Genomic DNA, 22,677 nt, shown 5'->3' on the forward strand with positions numbered 1-22,677 from the left:
GGGAAGACATGAAAAATGTTTTCCCAAAATTATACATATTGGCGCGTGAATATTTATCAATTTCTGCGACATCATGCTCAAACTTTTCAAAACCTGAATTTTCTCATTTCTCAATCTGTAATTAGTATTTATAATATCGTCATGGGAACTAAATTTAACCTCTTCGCGCTGTTTTTGGTATCTTATCCCTTACACACAATAAAGTTGGAGAACAGGAATTATAATTTCCATTCGTACATTTTTAAACTCGAAATTAGTCGTTATTTCAGATCTCAATGAAGCCAAAAATATAGAATAAAAATAGAAGACCTCTTAGCTAACGAAGACACAAATGCGATACTGGCTGCATGAAATGTAAACTTTTCTACGATTATATAAAACCTATATTTCATCCATACCTCATCAAAAGAAAATTAATATTTACCTTACACAAAACACATCTTAGTCTTGAAGTTAATAAATTGTGCAGCAAGCTGGAGATTATTTTGATTGCTCAGATCAGTCGTCATGTCTATCGCGGGTAGTTCAGTTCGGACGTGCATAATGTTATCTACGCCGCTGGCCTAATTTATAAGTTATGGCGGGCCAAGTAATCATTAATGAATTCCTGACTTTTATACGAAATAAAATAGACGTTCTAGACGAGTTAAGTATAGTGCAGATATGTGCCACTAACTTCTCAGATGCGGAAATTGAAACGGGAAAAAGTGTATTGTATAATAAGTGTGGTGACAAGGTACGCAATATACATAGAAAAGGAGACGACAAATACACCAACGCCACACGGATACGACAGCCAACCGACCGACGTGTAAGCCTTCAGACCTCTGAAATATGCATGGAAGGAAAATGCCCTGTATGCGCGGAGTATTCAGCAATTACCGATCTTAACGACGATGCAACGTCGTCAAGCTTCAAAGGCGAAAAAAAGGAAGTATGATGAATCATATATCACTTCCGGATTTGTCTATTCCAAGGCTTACCTCTTTTCATATTATGTAGTAAACTGCTTCCTAATAGTTCCTTGTCACCCGCCAAGTTGCGCCGACATTTCTGTCCACCCCGAGTTTAAAGACAAGAATAAACAATTTTTTGTACGTAAAAAAGAACAATAGTCGGAAAGTCAAAAATCTATGATGCATGTAACCCAAACTAATGAAAAGGCCACGGAGGCATCATATTTAGTTAGCTATCGCATTGCAAAAGCAAGCGAAGCGCACACTATCGCCAAGAATTTTATAAAGCCATGTGTGTTAGATATAATAGAATGTATGCTCGATGAAAAAACTACAAAGCATCTATCTACTGCGCCGCTATCAAACGATACTGTTACACGGCGAATTCGTGTTCTGGCAAGCTACATCAAACAAGATCTAGTTAAACGTCTACAAAAACAAGAAATTTGTTCACGCTAACTCTTGTCATGCTAAAAAAAGGCATGGCTAATATTAATTTTGTAAAACAAAATATATTTTGGTATTCAAAGGTCAGAATAAACTCCTTTCAACTAAACCAGCTCGAAGACTATTCTCTCATTTTTCCACAAGGGACATTGACAAAAAGATCCTCACTGCGACGAAACGGAACATTGGCCATGCTAAAAACAGACATGGCTAATATTCATTTTGTAAAATAAAATATATTTTGGTAGTCAAAGGTCAGCTGCCACATTTTATCGAGAGGCATCCTATATTTGTATCCACTCAATCTACAACAAGCGTCCTACAACTTAACTGTAATGAATTTTAACAGAGGACTAATAACAGGGCACAGTCCATAAAATAAACACCTTTCAACTAAACCAGCTCGAAGCCTATTCTCTCATTTTTCCACAAGGGACATTGACAAAAAGATCCTCACTGCGGCGAAACGGAACATTGGCCATGCTAAAAACAGACATGGCTAATATTCATTTTGTAAAACAAAATATATTGTGGTAGTCAGAGGTCAGCTTGTCACATTTTATCAAGACTTATCCTATATTTGTATCCACTCAGTCTACAACAAGAGTCCTACAACTTAACTGTAATGAATTAAAAACAGAGGACTAATATAAGGGCACAGCCCATAAAATAAACTCCTTTCAACTAAACCAGCTCGAAGACTGTTCTCTCATTTTTCCACAAGGGACATTGACAAAAAGATCCTCACTGCGACGAAACGGAATATTGGCCATGCTAAAAACAGACATGGCATATATTTATTTTGTAAAACAAAATATATCTTGGTAGTCAGAGGTCAGCTTGTCACATTTTATCAAGAGTTATCATATATTTGTATACACTCAATCTACAAGAGTCCTACAACTTAACTGTAATGAATTAAAAACAGAGGACTAATAACAGGGCACAGCCCATAAAATAAACATCTTTCAACTAAACCAGCTCGAAGACTGTTCTCTCATTTTTTCACATGGGACATTGACAAAAAGATCCTCACTGCGGCGAAACGGAATATTGGCCATGCTAAAAACAGACATGGCTAATATTCCTTTTGAAAAACAAAATATATTTTGGTAGTCAAAGGTCAGCTTGCCACATTTTATCGAGAGGCATCCTATATTTGTATCCACTCAATCTACAACAAGCGTCCTAAAAGTTAACTGTAATGAATTAAAAACAGTTATAGGACTAATAATACAGCAACAAAAGCTCATAAAATAAACACGTTTCGATTACAGATATAACTGATGTTACTGCAGAAGATGCATTGAGAAGGAAGAGACACATCAACGTTATACTTAGAAGCAGCATCAGTATCAGAACAACGCGCAGCCTAAATTGGCTAAGCAAAGATATGAGGCCATCGACATAGGTGGCCTGCTAGAGTTCTGAAGAGTGATAGACTGGCTGGAATGACTCCAGCAGGGACCAGTACCAAATGGACTTACGCACAGCGGCCAATTAACTTTGGAAATGACCCAAGAGCGACGTAGACACAGAGATTTACGACGACGACGTTAATATGATTGGTCACAAGATGAGATCAGCCGTGTAATTGAGTATTTGATAGTTAATTTATTACATACTAGCGGACGCCCGCGACTTCGTCCGCCCTTAGACCTTTTTAATAAAGCCCTTCAGTAGTATTACAGCGATACTACTGAAGGGCTTTATTAAAAAATGACTTCTCCCGTTTTCCCAACATTTCCCTTCACTGCTCTGCTTCTATTGATCGTAGCGTAATGAAAAGTATACTATAACCAGCCTAGGAGTATGAAGAATAATTGTACCAGGTTTCGTTAAAATCCGTCGAGTAGTTTTTGTTTCGATAACGAACATACAGACAGACAAAAATATTACTGATTGCATTTTTGGCATCAGTATCGATCACTAATCGATCCCCCCATAGTTATTTTGGAGGAATTGACCTCTCTACAGGTTTATTAAAAGTATAGATATAGATTATCTCATAAGTTGTTACATTCTCACTTAAAAATAAAAATTCTGCACAGGTTTGAATAACTTTCTGAGGGAGAGTCCATATTAAAACATGCCAAAGAACACTGTCTTTTATTTATTGAGCATATCTAAATCACATTTTTAAATACATATTTCTATATGTATTTGACAAACATTCCAATAGGCATTAACGAGGTATCACTTGCAGAGAAAAAGGCATATTGTCAACCTATAACACAGTTGAAATATCGCTCTTCCATCCCAAAGCCACAATTGATAGTACTATTGCGCTGTTATTGGTCGACATAGGTCTTTATCTCGTCTCAACATATCGTCTCGATTAAGGCACACCACAACACAATAAGGACTCCTTAAGGCATCATATGCCTATAAGAGTCCTCATCATTAGGGTGAGCAGAGATAGCACAGTGGATATGACTTCTGCCTCCGATTTCGGAGGGTGTGGGTTCGAATCCGGTCCGGGGTATGCACCTCCAACTTTTCAGTTATGTGCATTTTAAAAAATTAAATATCACGTGTCTCAAACGGTGAAGGAAAAACATCGCGAGGAAACCTTAATACCAGAGAATTTTCTTAATTCTCTGCGTATGTGAAGTCTGCCAATCCGCATTGGGCCAGCGTGGTGGACTATTGGCCTAACCTTTCTCATTCTGAGAGGAGAATCGAGCTCAGCAGTGAGCCAAATACGGGTTGATGATGATGATGAGGCCTATAGGAGTCCATATTGAGGTGTTATATAATGTCACACTGTTATTTGTCGACATTGCTCTTTATCTCATCTCAAGATATGTTGAGGCACACAACAAATATGGACTCCTTTAGGCATCATATGTCTATAGGAGTCCATATAGAGGAGTTATACAATCTCATAAGTTCTAATATTATAGCATCCATATGATAAACGTATGCGTCTAATAAACTCCTGGAGAGGGTACATATTGAAACGTGCGATGAAAAACTTTCGAATATTATTATTGAACATTTTGCTTGAGAGATACCTCGCATTGTTCACTGTTTGGATCCAACAGTCTAGTGAATGTGAGGGAACTTTTTTTCCATCTTTGTCTATGAATCTGGCCGTCCGCAGTGCCTTCGCAGAGGATTTCCACAGTTTCCGGTGCACAGATCTACGTGTTACTCCACGTCTAAGGTTCGTATGTTCTATGTATGGTGTGTAACCACCACTCATGGACTTGTTCAGCTCACCGAAGAACTTCATAACACGACCTGTGTAGTACGTAGGCTCGATACTAGGAATGATGGTGTCTTTGATCGCTGGAACTGAAAAATAAAATTATATTCTCATCTATACTACTATTTTAACGAAGAACAGTATATAACTCATTTTTTTTTATTATGTACAACTTATTCTTTGACTACAATCTCACCTAATGTGTCAACATCATCATTATTAACCCATATTTGGCTCACTGCTGAGCTCAGTCTCCTCTCAGAGTGAGAGGGGTTAGGCCAATAGTCCACCACGCTGGCCCAATGCGGCAGACTTCACACACGCAGAGAATTAAGAAAATTCTCTGGTATGCAGGTTTCTTCACGATGTTTTTCCTTCACCGTTTGAGACATGTGATATTCAGTTTCTTAAAATGCACCCAACCAGAGGCTGTGGTCATATCCACTGCGATATCACGGTATTTTATGTGTAAAGTCTATTAAAACTTTAAAAAAGAATTGCAAGCTAATTTAGGCTATAAAGTACCATAAAGTATCGTTTTTTTTAAATTAATAATAAAAGCTGATTGAATGGTACTATTTCTTTCATTACATACCAATGGTTAAATTTCAACACAATTTCGAAACATTCAAAAATAATTTTTTAACAAAAATTAAGTTTAAAAGTAGTAGCCTGTGAGACGACATGTCCCTGATAGTGTTATAAGATTTTCACATCCCTGGTTAAAGGTTAAAAACTCACAGAGTAACCAGAGAGAGTATTTACATGCGCGCTGAAGCCGGTGCAACCAATTAAAAAAAAACAAAAGTCACGCGTCTCTATGACATCCGCATATACAAACTTTTTATCATAATTTCAAAATTTAACACTAACAACAATTACGTAAATTAATATAATAGTCATATTAACCAATAAAAAAATACGCCATCTTATTTCTTTTAAATATTTAACAGTTTTTTAAATATTTAAAAACATAAGACGCCATTATTCTTGAATAATATTGAAAATTATTGATGCGACGGTTCGTATCGTACTGACAAGAGAACGGTTCAGGGTTCCCAACTTAGGGGTTTTCCCCCCAGATTTAGGGGGCAAATAAGTGAAATGGGATATTTTTAGGGGTCTGAAATTTTTAGGGGTATTTTCAGGGATTTTTTGCCTCTTTAATATTTTTAAATTGATGATAATTTTAATATTTCTTTCTCTAACTAGCGACTTATAACGATATATAATACGTTTTTCTACAACCACTCTGAGGCAACTGGCGGCAATTCTCATCGAATAAAAAAAATTGTTAAATTTATTCATTGTCAACATGTACGATTTCAAAAAATATGAATCTTCAGATAAATATTTTGTCTGTATTAAATATTGACTTTTGAAACATGTTGCATCATATTATTTCATGATTTATATTTTTAGGGGTTTTTGACACAAACTTTAGGGATAAATATTTTAGAGAGTTGGTAACACTGGAACGGTTTTTGAATTTCATATTCGTGACGGGTACGAACACCGTCGTGTTCCGTACGCTCCATCTGTATATTATTAATTAATCTATGGTTAAACATAAGCCTTCAAAGATAAGACTAAACTTACTATACTGAGCAACCTCAATATGCACTTTGAGCCTAAACATCATAAGTCCTCCGTCCCCTTCACTCATAGTCCGTTTAGCACACTCGGCATCTAATCTGTTCATTTTCTTCACATCCACATCACGTTTAGTCAGACGATACGTTATGTGTTCACCTTCAGTATACTTGACTATATGATCCCATTTCGCTACACAGACATCGTCATCTACTGTCATGTGTAGATCATTTTTAATCAAATCATTCCTAATGCCCTTGATGAGTTGTGAAGCGTCATACATTGGTACGATCACTTGCTTGTTCAGTACAAAAACTGCTCCTTCACGGTTCTTGTTGATATCTGAAACAAACATTATGAGCAAAGGTTGAAACATCTTAGACTCTGCACTGTCTGGGATCATAGTCGATAAAACGCAAATGGTAGATACACTACCTAAACTTTACATTTATACTACAGCCTTTTTTGATGAGTACTTTTTACCAACAAAGAAATTAGAAGTGAAGGTAGAATACGCATGTCATTTCATAACTTATTTATTTTAAATTATTTATGGTTTGTTTAAACAATGTTATTTAAAATATATTAACCATATCTAATTGTTTTAAGCTTTTTATCAAAATTTATTTTCATTAATTTAAGCACAAGTTAATTTTAATTATTATTAGGTGTGAAATGACTAGTGATTTATACCCTCATTTTTAATAATTTGTCTGTTGGTAAACGAGAAATACCTATCAAACTGTCACCATCAATAAAATTTCTTGCACAAGGGGGATTGATGGGAACTTTTCACAATTCATTTATTCTGAACATTACAGCAGTTACAGCATTGAAAAAACTGATACAAGTTAGAAAATTTTGAAAAATCTGGATAGAAAATGTAACTTGGTCACCCTAGGTATTTATGGAATAATATTCAAATTAGTTTTAGATAATTAGGTGGTGTATTTACCATTTGCGTTTTATCCATTAATTATGGGACATTCTGTGCTTATTGTAGATTAAATGGTTATCATATGTCACTTAAGTAAATATCTTAATTGCTTATATTACTTGAATATTTTGAAATGAGGTAAACTAATACATGAAAAATATTTAACACCAATAAATAGATCCTGTGTACCGTGTATCCGTACACTACACACAACTATAAACTTTAAATTGTAATACACACACATATAATTTTAACATGATGAAACACAGATTTTATAGATGCAGTTTGTATGATCATGATCATATATTTTTGTCAGAGGTAACCTGTAGTGAAGCAGGTCATGTAGAAGGTAATTGGTTTGAGTATGTGGGAGACAGCACTACAGTGGGCTATTAAAAAGCTGATAATTATAATACTTTCTACTCATTGATAGAATTTAGAATTTACCTCAATTATTGAATTTATCAAACAGCAATGGCAAAGTCCAGCCACTCAGAGATTGTGTTTCTGTTGACAAGTTGTGCAATAAGGACAAACATAAATTCAATTACAATTGTCTGTTTACTCCTTAAGAATTGATTTTTCATATGCACAACCTATTCTGCGTACCTTTACTACTTTACTTTTCGAGCATAGGTATTGAGACTTACATAGAGTATGCTGCGGGGACTGACTAAATACGTGTATGAACACCTATTTAGAACACCTGTTTACTCTAAAAGAGTAAACTATATTTGTGCAACAGAGCTGACACATCTTTTTTGTCTCTCTCTCATTCTACATCACCCATTTAATCACAACCTGTCAAAAAAGCAAGCTCTGAGCGGCCAGACTTTAATGTACTCACCTTTATATATTTCATTTGTGTCTGCAATCAAAGCATTTATAACTGCAATGTTTCTAACGTTCTGATCACATACAGTAGCCATAACATTGAATCCACAGTACTGTAGCTCACTTATAATAAAATTTATGCACATCTGCATGTATAATGGATTCAACCTTCCGACAGAGAACTTGTAAGCAACCGGTTGGTTTCTTTTTGTGAAAATCAACCTGATCATGAAAATTACAACATGATCAGCATATGTGGAGATATCTATCCTTCTAAGATGTTCTCTTTGTTCACAATCAACAGTTGGTGCTATAACAACTTCGTCAAACATAAGGACACACATTTTTTCAACTCTACTCAGTCCTCTGGCCCTGAGTTTTAGTTTTGCTAATAGTCTAATATTCATTCCAGGTGAAATACGTTCTGATGACAATTTTTGCAGCGACGAAACAGGAGGCAGTACATAAATGTTACATAACAACCGGTATATATGTGGGTTCTGTTTGTAGAGGCTGAGAGCAATGAATTTGTCTCTATCTGTGAACACCCTTCTCCGTGTACGCTTATGAATTTCTTTCATTCTATCTCTGTTAAATAATGCAGAAAATGTTCTAATATGTTTTTGAAATTTTAAATTTTGTGATAGCTTTATGGCTTTTCTTAACCGTTTCACATTGGTACTGTCTTTTCTTTTTTTCTTACACCTAAACATGCTATTTCCCATGGTGAGGTTTTGTGTCTCTTTGTTACTTAAGGTTTGATGTTTCTATAAGTATACCTTATAAAAGTAAAAATCAATCCTTCCTAGTAAAAATTTGACAGCCTGAAATGATGTAAAATAAAGATCTTTTTATTTTATTTTTATTTTTATTTCTTAGGGATAGTTAAAATTTACATATTATTTCTTAAATCTAAAAGTAAACGTAAAAATAGTTTAAACATGTAAACAACGATACTATCCACGAATACACATACGAAAATAAAAAATCTTAATTGATTATTTTGTTTTGTTTTAGATAGTAACATTTAATATCAAATCAATGACATCTTTTGGATAACAGAGAGCTGCTAGATACACTCAGCTCATGACTGTTGTGTTTGGAAGGCCCATGTCTAGCAGTGGACGTCCATTGGCAGGTGATGATATTGATGATGATGATTTACAAGAACTTATAAGTGCAGATGTCAGTTACTTTCTGAAATCAGTTATAATTTTTTATATACTTCTGATAGTTATTTATTGGAGCTCATAAAACAATTCCCTATTCAAGCTCAGTTCAAACTCAGTCTGAGCTTGAGGAATATTCACTTAATTTTGCCACCAATGGGCATTGCTGTGTCTGTAGTGTTTGGTTACTGTTAATATTACAGGTTCATGACGCTATGCAACAGGGTCACCAGACACTAAAGGTACTTTTCCACCAGTGATGTGCTATGCACCTATGCTGCGAAGATGTGAAATCTATGCTTCCAAAATTTGTGACTGTTTCCACCAAGACTGAGCTATGTAGGTGTGGGAGGAAGATACACTATGAAGATGCGTAAGAAAGATGATGTACACTACAGCCTTTCTTGATGAGTACTGTTTACTAACAAAGAAATTAGAAATGAAGGTAGAAAACGCTTGTCATTTCATAACTTATTTATTTTAAATTATACATGTTTTATTTATAAAATGTTATATAAAGTATATTGAGCATATGTAATTGTTATAAGCTTATTAATAATTTTTTTTTTTTCATTAATGTAAGAACAAGTTAATTATAATTATTATGAGGTATGAAATTACTAGTGTCTTATACCCTCATTTTAAATTTGTTTGTTGGTAAACAGTACTCATCAAGAAAGGCTCTAGTATTGGTAGTATAGTATACTCTACTCTGCACATAGCTACCCACTCGCGACGGCCCATATTTATATATCATTTATAGCATCCATAACACACATCCTTCCATATAAAAACATATCTTAGTTGACTCAGTTTCCACCAGTGCGAAACTATTTGCACCAATTAATGTGATTGGTGGATATCAAACACATCCATAGCAACATAGCGTAGCACATCTCTGGTGGAAAAGCACCCTAAGCAGGACATACTAGTACAATGTTCACAATAAGTGTGCCATGCCCAAGTGTTGCTTTATTGTATGTTAGATAAGGTTTATATAGAAGTTTTTGCAATTATTTACAACTTATTTTTTTGTTCTATGTAATACCATGCAATCAGTCAAAGGACAGATGGGTTTTAGGTTGGGTGTTGGCATGTGACATGAGTATACCCCACTAGAGACATTCATATTGTTGTTAAAACTGGACTATTACACATCCAGCTCCAAGATTCTCTTCCTTTTCAGGTGTTTGAGATAGTCTGGTATAGTGAGCTAAGCTGCCAGTTGATTGGGATGGTGTTCCAATTACTGTTTATAAGTCCTGCTACACTGTTGGACTTCCTCTTTCAATTTCTTTAATTACAACTTATTTACTAAATTAAAAACCATACTATTTATTGCAAATAATAAAGTATGAGTCTGTCTTATCACAGTTAAGCTGCTAATCTGATTTAAATGAGTTTTATTAGAGATAAATTGAACTGTGTGAGTGTAACACAAACCAAAATTTACTAAAATTAAGTTTTTGTGAATGCTGAAAGAGGTCTAAGTTTGTAAGAATGTCTTTGATTTATCAAATTATTCAAAACAAAGAAAGGGAAGTGTTAACAGATTTTATAGGAATTGTTTAATCCTACATCCGTTGGTCCACATCTAGGCCTCTGCTTAGAGTTTTTCTCTCTTCCACACAATGGACTCTGTTCAACATTGTTTTTTCCTTTAAACCTCAAGTGAGTGATACAAAACTATGTATAAAAAAACCAGCCAAAGAATCTGTATGAATTCTTAGACATGTAACATTATGAATGCAGCATGTTACATTTCCCACGATTCAGTTAAGACGTATGACAGTGCCAAGGTCGGTAGGGCCAAGTGCCATGAGACTGTAAAGATTAGTGATGCCTGCTCATACTAAAATAAACGAAGGAACACACATCCAAAAATACATACATAATAATTGCTTTTATGATCGCTTCACACATTAAATACTGCAACGTACACTTGTCGAATATACAAGTACAACACGTGGACGTGGTACGTAAATTAATTTCTAAGTTTTAAACATTGAGAATTCTCACCGTTTACACGAATTAAGCAGCTAACTCAAACTTCAGGAATCAGGATCAGAACAATGAGTATTCTTCGATGATGCAAATTGCATTTGCAATTGCAAAACCTCTCAAAAATCCACAAAATTAAGTACTCTTTCCAAGCGTCCTCGTGAAATTATCACATTTCTTTCGTAAACGTAAAATAAAATTGTCGTTAATTTTTAACCATAAACCCATAGACTAGAAAACCGTACCAGTTACCACAGACTTTTCAAAGTTCAATCAAACTTTTCCAAGCGTAGACAGAGAAAATAATTATGTCAGCCACTGACGATCAAGTAATCTCAATCTCACATGCCCGCAGCGCTAACGGCTTGACGTCCGTTTTATCAGTTGCCAAGCCGTTATCGTAGCAGGCATGTGAGATTACTTGATCGTCAGTGGAAAACATTATAAATCACGTTCACCATGTTTCACCAAAATATTTAAGCCAGTAAGCAAAAAAGTATGATAAAGTAAAGTTCATTAAGGAAAAGGTACTTACTTATGAGTTATGGTACCTATCAAAACAATCGAAACAGTCAGCATGTACCTATAGTGCGACATAAAAGTTATGATTTTATTAAAGAGTAGAAGATAATATAAACGGAACAAATAAAATCAAAAAGCGCTGAGAAGACGAAGAAGATCTTGTCTTTTTTTTATTCTTTACAAGTTAGCCCTTGACTACAATCTCACCTGATGGTAAGATGATGCAATCTAAGATGGAAGCGGGCTAACTTGTTAGGAGGAGGTTGAAAATCCACACCCATTTCGGTTTCTAGATGACATCGTACTGGAACGCTAAATAGCTTGGCGGTACGTGGTAACTAGCCACAAGCCTTCCAAAGCCAGGTCTGGACCAATTAAGAAAACCTCGGCCCAGCCGGGGATTGAACCCAGGTCCTCCGTCTTGTAAATCCACTGCGCCACGGAGGCCGTCAAGATCAGATCAACCGTATTTTTGATCGAGGTAATAATCTCGTAAGTTCTTACATTTTCAGTATTTCTGGAAGCGTTTGAGAAACATTCCGAGGGGGTCCATATTAAAACATCCAAACGAAAACAGTCTTATATGTTATTTATTGAGCATATTTGAATCACATTTTCAAACACTTACTTCTATGTGTATTTGATAACAATTCCAATAGGCCTAGCATACAATCAACGACATACTCCTATTAGGTACTTCAAGAAAAAATATATACTGTCAACCAATAGCCGCAAAGCTAAAATATTAGTTTTGGGAAAAAGTAATCCATGTTTACGCTACACCATTTTCTTCCTTAATCTGTTGCCTTTTTCTTCTCTCTCAAAGTCTTGGCCCCTCTTTTTCTTCTTTCTCAAAGTCTTGGCCCCTAATGGCAAAACCATCTAGTAATTGATTTTAATAGTCTATTACCCTTCCTGAATAACAAAACAAAAAAAACCGCAAAAAAAATTCTTTAGGGAAATGTCACCTATAAAATTAGTATAAATATGAATATCATTGATAAATACATAAGAGATAATGATCATTACTACCTATCTAAAAATAAAGTCTTTGTAACAAAAAAATTTAACCGACTTTAAAATTAGAAAAATATACTAAAAAGCGAAAAATAACATCTTATGTGCTACCGCTAAGGCGGCTAAAATTAAATGGGACCAATATTCTTTCACACAAAAAAGAATTTTTAAATTTAAGAAATAAAGTTAACATACAGTAAAAAAATCATACGCGTCGAATTGAGAACCTCCTTTTTTTGAAGTCGATTAAAAAGGATTACTTTTTCCCTTACCCAATATCTCTGTCATTCTCTCCAACGCACCGAGACATGTTTGGATTGCTGTTGCTATTGGTCGACACTTGTTTTTATATCTTCTCGAAATCGAGTTATGCCGTAGTGCGCATCCTAGGCGAAAATACTTAGGAGTTATTTAATCTCATAAGTTCTAATATTATGACATCCATATGACAAACGTATACGTCTAATAAACTCCTGCAGTGGGTACATATTGAAACGTGTGATGAAAAACTTTCGAATATGAAATTTTTTGAACATTTTGTTTGACAGATACCTCGCATTATCCAATGTTTGTATCCAACAGTCTATTGAATGTGTGGATACTTCTTTTCCTTCTTTGTCTATGAATTTAGCGGTCTTTAGCGCTTCTGCAGAGGATTCCCACAGTTTGTTGTGCACAGATTTGCGTGATACCCCCCGTAGAAGGGGCTCATCTTCCCTGTACTCAGAGTAACCACCACTCATAGACTTGGTCAGCTCACCGAAGAACTTCATAACACAGCCTGTGGACATAGCCTCTACAGGAAAGCCTTTTGGCTCTGAAAAATAATAGTCTCATTAATAGGGCAGTTGACTAATATCAAAGGAGATGGTCCAAAATTGTATGGAGTCCAGGACCAGTCATTGTACCCTAACAGAAATAATAGAAGATATTTTTATTTAACTATTTTTAATTATACAAATCTACTAATATACTTTAATTCTTTCGAAATAATATTCATTATCTCCCAATAAATGCAACATTATTAGGGGTATTAATTAATGGCGGATAGATGACGTTTTCAATGCAGTAATCGATTTGATGTTTGCTGTCAATTGTCATGTCATAGTTGCTCTATGGACGCCATCTTGATATAAATCAAAAACTTTGGTTATTATTTTATTTAGTTCTTTTTATTTAGTTAGTTTAATAAAATCCTTGTATTTTTTAAATTTTAATGATACGGGGTACAAGAGTGGACCTGAATGGACCATCTCCTTTAATACATATAAGCGATATTAATTTCCTATATTCGCAGCTAAATATTTCGTTATTCGCGGATCTGACTGACGAAACTGACGTAACATCTGCAAATTTAAACTTTAACTTGCAAATACCTATTGCCGAAATTGCCAATGGATGGTTTAAGGAAGCCACTGCTTAAAATCACTCTGAATAGAAGCTTTTAAAAAATGTCAAGCAAGAAAAAATTACAAAATTCTTGACTTGATCAATAACTTCAATTAATTGTTTTTTCTTTATATATTTGTTTTTTATTTTGTCACCCAAGAACATATCCCATATAAAATACCATTCCATATTCACAGTTTCTGTATTCATGACACATTTAGAGAACGTATACCCCGCGAATAATGAGCTTTTACTGTAAAAAAAAGTACTACTACACTTCGTCCTGGTTGGTAGGGGTCATTTGTATTTTTGGATTTCGTCATGGACCATATCAACCTTCAAGTGATGGTGTATTTCATTATTAGTGACGAACCACGGGACACCACTTATTGTGCGAAGAATAATATTTCGCATTCTTTGGATTATATATGGGTGTGCATAAATAAAATCCTGTAGTAATCACAAAAATTTGCATCTACATATCACCCATGCAAAGCTGTGGTGGGTTGCTAGTATTATAATAAACCATAAATAATAAAGAAACATACCAGACTGTACACAGCGAGCACGCGAGTGTGCTATCGACATCATAAATCGTCCATCCCCATCACTCATAGTTAATTTTGCACACTCAGCATCTAATCTGTTCATTTTCTTCAGGTCCACGTGTCGTTTGGTCAGAAGATACGTTACAAATTTAGTGTACGATACTATATGTTCCCATTTTGCTATACAGATATTGTCACCAATTGTCATGTGTAGATTATTTTCAATCAAATCATTCCTAATGCCCTTGATGAGGTGTGAGGCATCATACATTGGTGCAATCACCTGCTTGTTCAGTACAAAAACTGCACCTTCACGGTTCTTGTTGATATCTGAAACAAACACAAATTATGGTTAAAAACATTTTTATAAATACATAAATTTCACCTCACAATGAGCCTAGAGGGGGTTAAACACATCCCAGCAGCGGTCCTTCATTATAATGATCATCATCATTGTCAGCCAATGGACGTCCATTGATGGACATAGGCCTCTTGCACGGACTTCCGAACAAAACTTCTCGAGCTGCCAGCATCCAGCGGCTTCCCGTCATTATGGAAAACATATAATAGTGGTTTTAAGTGTTCTTAAAAATTAACATTGTTAACGGGTTTGGAACAATGTTAATCTGTTAGTCCCTAGCGTCACAACGGGAACACTGGAAACAACAGGGCAGACAAACTAGCATGCACGGCTGAAGGTTGTTGAACCATTCCCAATGGCACCAATACCTTTTGCAGGTTGTGTATGTATGTGTGTATGTATGTATGTATTTATGTATATATGTATTTCTTTGTATATATGTATGAAGTAGTTAAGTATAGTCTATGTATTATTATTTTGTATTATTACTTAATATTTATGTATTTAAATTACTTAACTTTTCTTATTTTTTGTGTGCGTATACCCGAATTGGTGCTTACGTTTTTTTTTTTTCTCTTCCACAGTGGTTGTCTGGAAGAGATCGCTCTTTAGCGATAAGACTGCCATTTGTACATTAGTTTGTAAGTGTTATTATAAGTTATTGTTTATTTTTGTTTTTAATGTACAATAAAGTATATTTCTTTCTTCTTTCTTTCTTACCCTACAGTGAGTACAAAACATGGCTTTGCAAGGAGACACAGTTGTCACATGCAATGCCATGGGCTAACACAAATGACTAGAAACACACCAAAGACGCCTTACCATGCCTTGACCCACATTTGACAAAACAAGTATGTGACCTGGGCGGTCTGCTAAGCTTCAGGAGCAAGCTCGGTTGGCTGGAGTGGCTCCAATAGAGACAAGCACCAAATGGACCAACATGTGACGGCCAACCATAGCCAATCAAGACCTGTCAACCCATAATAAAGCAGCACAGTAGGTCTGAGCTTCATTCTCTGTTCTATGCAGGAAACTTGACCGTAGTGGAACATAATAGCATTCTTCAATTCAATTCAATTCTTCTTTATGGCTTTCATTTGTGCCAACTGGGCACTGTTTATCTCGCCAGTGTCGAGTAGATGGAGGAGGCACGATGGAGATTGTTCGGTGAAGGCTGACAAATTTAATTTTGAGAATCTACTAAATAGTTAATATTAAATGATATTATTTTGTTAGTTCTTAGCCTAAAACAACACAAATAACACATATTAATAAACAAAATATATAAACAATATTACAATTTGATCTTATTACATTCTACATATTTACATAAAAATCTACAATATGGACTAAACACAAACATTAACAAACATTTAACACTTAAAGGACGAGGGACTTTTGGGGGAAGAACGTCATAGAGAGGATGAAGAAGTCTGGGACAGTTAAAAAGGAGATGAGTGACAGTGCCTTCATCCAAACCACACTCACAGATAGAGTTATCCCTAATCCGGAGCTTGTTTAGATGCACAGGTGTACATGAGTGACCAAGACGCAACTTGACCGTAGTGGAACATAATAGCATTCTTAATTTTTAAAACAGCAATAATGACAAAAATGTACTCACCTTTATATATTTCATTTGTGTCTGCAATCAAAGCATTAATAACTGCAATGTTTCTAACGTTCTGATCACATACAGTAGCCATAACATTGAATCCACAGTACTGTAGCTCACTTATAATAAAATTTATGCACATCTGCATGTATAATGGATTCAACCTTCCGACAGAGAACTTGTAAGCGACCGGTTGGTTTCTTTTTGTGAAAATCAACCTGATCATGAAAATATAAACACGATCAGCGTATGTAGACATGCCTCTCTTTATGAGATGTTTTCTTTGTTTGTAGTTGACAGTTGGTGCTACAACGACTTCGTCAAACATAAGGACACACATTTTTTTTAATTTACTCAATCTTTCAGCCCGGAGTTTTAGTTTTGCTAATACTCGAACATTCATTCCAGGTGAATATTCTGATGCCAATTTTTGAAGCAACGGTACAGGAGGCAGTACATAAATGTTACATAACAACCTATATATGTGTGGGTTCTGTTTGTAGAGGCTGAGAGCAATGAGTTTGTCTCTATCTGTGAACACCCTTCTCCGTGTACGCTTATGAATTTCTTTCATTCTATCTGTGTTAAATAATGCAGAAAATGTTCTAATATGTTTCTGAAATTTTAAATTTTTTGATAACTTTATAGCTTTTCGTAACTGTTTGACATTGAAATTGTCTTTTCTTTTTTTCGTACACTTATACATGCTATTTCCCATAGTGAGGTTTGGTGCCTCTTTGATTTTCTCTAAGATATTCTTTCTTGTGTAGGTTATTACATCCAAGAGTCCTTCCAAAAATATTGACAGCCTGAAATTATGAAAAACAAAATAAAGATTTCAATTAACTTTTTTGTTTAAGTTTTGTTATTATAAACAATTAATAACATCAAGCATGCATCTCCAACTTTTCAATTGTGTGCATTATAAGAAATTTAATATCATGTATCTCAAATGGTGAAGGAAAAACAGAGAATTGTCTTAATTCTCTGTGTGTTTAGTCTGCCAATCTGCATTGGGCCAGCGTGGTGGACTCTTGACCTAGCCCCTCTCATTCTGAGAGGAGACTCGAGCTCTGCAGTGAGCCGAATATGAGTTGATAATGAGTAACATCAAGTGAATAACATAACAAGCAGAAGCTGCTAAAAGATGGAACTACATCAAAAAGTACTTGTAAGCTATAATGGATGATTCTTCACGTAGGTAAATTAATTTTTAACATTCTTACCGTATTAACGAAGCAGCCAATTTCAGGAAAATCACAGCGTAAGTAGGTACAGGTAGTAGGCACTTTAAAATTACACAAATCGCATTTGCAAATCCTCTCAAACCAGCTATCTATTCACAAAATTTATTTTATTAAATTTTAAATTTCCTCAATTCCTCGAAAACGGAAATTATTCTCAACTCGTATAAAAAATTTAAAATGAAGAAAATTCAAAATTGAAATTTGAAAATTCGTTTAATAATTGACAACTGACAAGAGATTGACATAGGTAATAAAGTACCAGAGGTAATAACAACTTCTTCCAAGCGTAGACAGAGAAAAAAATCCATAGAGTAATTAGATATAAAGATGCAACGCACTCAAATTCACTTAAACAATAATAATTGTCTGTCGTTTTTTGAGGGGGACTTACACATCGAAAATAATCATTATTATGCAGATAGCCGCTCCAAATACTAAATTCGAAAGCTAATACATCTCGAGTCAGTACGACACGAATCGTCGCATCAGTAATTTTCAATAATAATCAAGAAAAATGGCGTTTTAAAAACTGTTTACAAAAACTAAACAAAAAATAAGATTTATTATAAAGATAAAGATGAGTATTTTTTTATTGTTAATTATTGATGATTATATTAATTTACGTATTTGTTTTTAGTGTTAAATTTAGAAATACAAATTATGAAAAAGTCCTTGTGGATGTCAAGGAGACGCGTGACGTTTGTTTTTATTGGATTCGCCGGCTTCACCAGGCTGCTTTTAAAGACATTCTGGATGATCTTTATTCTATGTAAATTGTTATAAAATTGTTCAACAACGTTCTTCTATACTGTAGTTCACAAAAAAGAAATTTAGACCGAAACTTTTAACCTTCTCCTAGAATAATGCTTGAGTTGTCATTAGATTCAGAATCGCGTGTGTACTTATAAATAGTTTATGGAAAAATTAAAGGGTCGTTCGCAGAAGTTACAATTAATCAAAAATGAAAAACGGAGTTTGGTTTAACTCAGAAACTATTTAAGAACTAAACTGAAAAGCAAAAATAGTATTATATTACCTGCTGCTGCTGCATGCATGCTACCTGCTGATCACTTGGAAGGCGGTGCCAAAAAAACCTTTGCATTTGCACACAAAACCAACAAAATCAAAACAAAGCTATGATATTTTTTTTATTTTCAACGAATTCTTTAAAGTCCAATTTATTTGTGTGTTAGAATAGCAAAGAACGTCATTATAATTATTATAAATTATTTTCTAATTTTTCGTATACAAAAAAAACTGCTACATAAGAACCATCTAAACGCCACTTTGACAGTTGTCAACCGCATTGTAATTGGGTTTAACGGCTTCACCACGCTGCTTGTATATCCTCAACCTCATTCTGGGTCATCTTTATTCTGTGTGTGTTACGTGCTTGCGATGTATTTGTTAGACTGCTTAAAAGTTACCTATGTATGCATTGAGAATCACTTAGTTGTTGTGTTGTATGTAGTGTTAAATATTTTTGGTGGGTGGACTACCTCCTCAAAACGCGACAGTAATACTTTGTACGATGCAGCTCCATAGGAAATTACTCTATGCTTGTACGCCTCCTAGCCTCTGACGAATTATTTATTTGTACGCTACCTTTACGTAAAGAATAACTTTGGTATTTCTTTCTAAAGTTCTAAACTTCTAAACTAGAAATCAGAGCCTTACAATATAGCCAATTTATTTTTATTAATAAAAAAAAGTTCGTTTTGTTTCTTGTTTGTTGGTTGTTTAAGGAATATTATTGTTCTGTGGTTGTTTGCAAATTAATCTGTGCCCTGTGCTGTGGTTGTTTGGTTTGTCTCTGGAATCGTATTATACTACTCTATGGGACTGGACGTGGACAAGGTCAAAGATTACAGTGTATTATTGGTAATAGATAGGCTACTCAAATTTTTTTCGGAACGCCTGTGATAGCGCCATCTAGTAACTAGCCACGGTATTTTTAGTACAGTATCCATTATTGTTATAAAAATAATAATGCATATTTTTTGTAAAGGAGAGAGATTTTTGATTTTGTAATAGTTGAAGAAACCAATAGAGGAAAAACAAAAAAAAAAGACAAAAAGTTTTCCATTGATACCCCCGGGCTCGAACTGAGGATTAATAGATCGTACCTTTGTTATACACCACTAGGCCAAATGACTATGTGAAAAGTCGTTGGAATTAATGTACACTTGCTGTCTTTCTTAAATAATGCCTTTGCTTTAAAAATACAGACACATTCCTCCTATTACGCGACATAATTAAAAGGAAAAAGAATTCTTCTTTTTTTCGCTTTTTTTCCCGTGCTTATACGGTTTCAATCTCTAAAAACATTTTATTACATACACACCTTAAGTCATTGAATTTACTATCCTGGAATCTTAAATCTAGAATGTAGATGGCGCTGCTTCATAAAGACTTCACGTTCTTCTAAGTTCCCATGGCATGGACAAGGTCAAGGACACAAGTCGGTCTATAGTGATCTGTGGTCGGAAATCTGAATCTAAAACTTTTGAAAGGCACAATGCTGCGGTATTCTTCAGTACTTAATTATAAATTGCATAAAAATAGTACAAGAGTGAAGTGGAAAAGTAATAAAATAAAACGTGAAAAGCTCCGAGATTTGTTCTCCCCCTTCTGTCGCACCTTGTCACGCATGACGTTCATAACGGCACACAAGCAAGGTAACGCGATCATTTGCGGGGACTCGTTGCCATGCAGGTGGCCCCTAATCTGACCATCACGGGCGGCGGGCGGGGCTAGCTAACTGGCGGTGCAGCGTGGTCGTTTTGTTTTCCTCGTTCTCATGTGGCGCGCCAACATGGAGCCCTGGTACTGGTACAATACGCCCCCGCTGATGTTGGCGGAAATTATATCACTCCTAATGACGATGGCTTCTACGCCGAGGAGGAGGTATTGATGTGTATTGTCTCGTGAATAAGACGTTCCGCCATGTTGAATGTTGAGTCATACATTTTTGTTCCAATAGTTGTTTCAGTCATTGGTTATCTAGCAAATAGCTTCGACCAACAGTTTAGTATTGAAGAGGTTCCTCATTCCTGGAACCCTATCCATTGGCACTCGAATCCCTTGCAATGGCAGGTCTGGAAATTAAAAGAAAATTAAATAGTGTTTTGAAGTTTGTATTTTACAATTCCAAGCATTATTGAAAAAGAAGTGTAATATAAAATTGTAATTTTTACTATTAATGACCAATTTGATTGAAATTGGCCGAAAATAATTAAAGTCTTCTCTTGTCTTGTTGTTACTGACATGTTTTGTTTGTTGATTTTTGCAGTGTTTTTATCATTAAGGTTGCATCGTCACTTACTATTAGGTGAGATTGTGGTCATGGGCAAACTTTTAAAGAATACTAACAATAATAATTATAATTTTTACTATTAATGACCAATTTGATTGAAATTGGCCGAAAATAATTAAAGTCTTCTCTTGTCTTGTTGTTACTGACATGTTTTGTTTGTTGAATTTTGCAGTGTTTTTATCATTAAGGTTGTATCGTCACTTACTATTACGTGAGATTGTGGTCATGGGCAAACTTTTAAAGAATACTAACAATAATAATTATAATTTTTACTATTAATGACCAATTTGATTGAAATTGGCCGAAAATAATTAAAGTCTTCTCTTGTCTTGTTGTTACTGACATGTTTTGTTTGTTGAATTTTGCAGTGTTTTTATCATTAAGGTTGCATCGTCACTTACTATTACGTGAGATTGTGGTCATGGGCAAACTTTTAAAGAATACTAACAATAATAATTATAATTTTTACTATTAATGACCAATTTGATTGAAATTGGCCGAAAATAATTAAAGTCTTCTCTTGTCTTGTTGTTACTGACATGTTTTGTTTGTTGAATTTTGCAGTGTTTTTATCATTAAGGTTGCATCGTCACTTACTATTACGTGAGATTGTGGTCATGGGCAAACTTTTAAAGAATACTAACAATAATAATTAGATGTTTTGTACAGAGTACACTGTTTCTACTACTATGAGCTGTTTATGAGACTAATATCTCAGCATGCCATGGATTCACCATGCGGGTGCTGGGTCCATTCAAAATTTATTTTATTTCAATTAGGCTTAGTTTATAAGCACTTTTGAAAAGTCTGGATTATGTGATAGAGAAAAAATCCATGCAGAGTTGTAGATTCGTGGTCATAGGACATAGAGTTAAGGAATTCATTGACAATCAATTAACACTCCCCTTCTCCGCTCGTGTTGTTCTCCCTGCTTAGCCAAATTTGGTGAGACCCTCCTAGAGCACCTTTGGATATCCACTTGATTATAGAACTTGCTTGAGTTCTAGAGAGGTCAAGGTCTTTAAGCAAGTTAAAGAGAAATTTTGCTGGTAATCCTCTCACACCTACTTCTACAGCGTACAGACTAACTACATACCCATTTTTAGTTAGTTTATTTGTTAGGTCATAATATTTAATCACTTTTATACAGAATGATTGTCTTCAGAATGATTGTCTCATACGGCACAGTAAGCTCTAAAAGTACTATATGCTTAGTTGTTTGTAAAAAAGAAAAATGTCTGGTCTAGATATTGAAATAGCGACAACCATCTGGAATTTTAAAATGTTTTTCATTTGTATCCATTAACAAAGTCCAATCAGGTGCAAAACCTAGGATTTAATAGGGTTTACCACAATTTGATTTTGAGCCTGCTTTGACTTGTTGACGAACTTGTGGCGACTCGTGTTGTTTCAACTCAATATTTGTTGTTTTAACCATACACTGATCACAATAGATTTAAGATTTTCATTCCTCAATAGCTGGTAGCTGGTAACATTATCTAATGTTTGCACAT

The 22,677-nt window shown here is 34.8% G+C and overlaps 1 protein-coding gene across 3 annotated transcripts; it reads right to left on the reverse strand.

Moving 5' to 3' along the window:
• Positions 1-3,500: 3,500 nt before the first annotated feature.
• On the reverse strand, positions 3,501-18,074 carry LOC112050935 (transposable element P transposase). 3 transcript variants are annotated; one of them, XR_008252131.1, is made up of 7 exons: positions 17,827-18,074; positions 16,610-17,409; positions 14,625-14,954; positions 11,167-13,504; positions 7,992-8,802; positions 6,214-6,549; positions 3,501-4,703 (listed from the first exon to the last, which is right to left on the reverse strand). XR_008252131.1 is itself a non-coding variant. In XM_052889444.1 (4 exons), exons 2-4 carry the CDS (start codon positions 8,701-8,703, stop codon positions 4,279-4,281), a joined length of 1,473 nt encoding a protein of 490 aa, XP_052745404.1. In that variant the 5' UTR covers positions 8,704-8,802; positions 11,167-11,369; the 3' UTR covers positions 3,501-4,278. The 3 variants fall into 3 exon arrangements, 1 of the variants encoding a protein (XP_052745404.1); XR_008252132.1 differs by lacking the exon at positions 7,992-8,802; XM_052889444.1 differs by lacking the exons at positions 14,625-14,954; positions 16,610-17,409; positions 17,827-18,074 and having other exon boundaries at positions 11,167-11,369.
• Between the last annotated feature and the right edge of the window lie 4,603 nt (positions 18,075-22,677).

This window comes from Bicyclus anynana, chromosome 26 (genome assembly GCF_947172395.1).
Source record: "Bicyclus anynana chromosome 26, ilBicAnyn1.1, whole genome shotgun sequence".
NCBI lineage: Eukaryota > Metazoa > Arthropoda > Insecta > Lepidoptera > Nymphalidae > Bicyclus > Bicyclus anynana.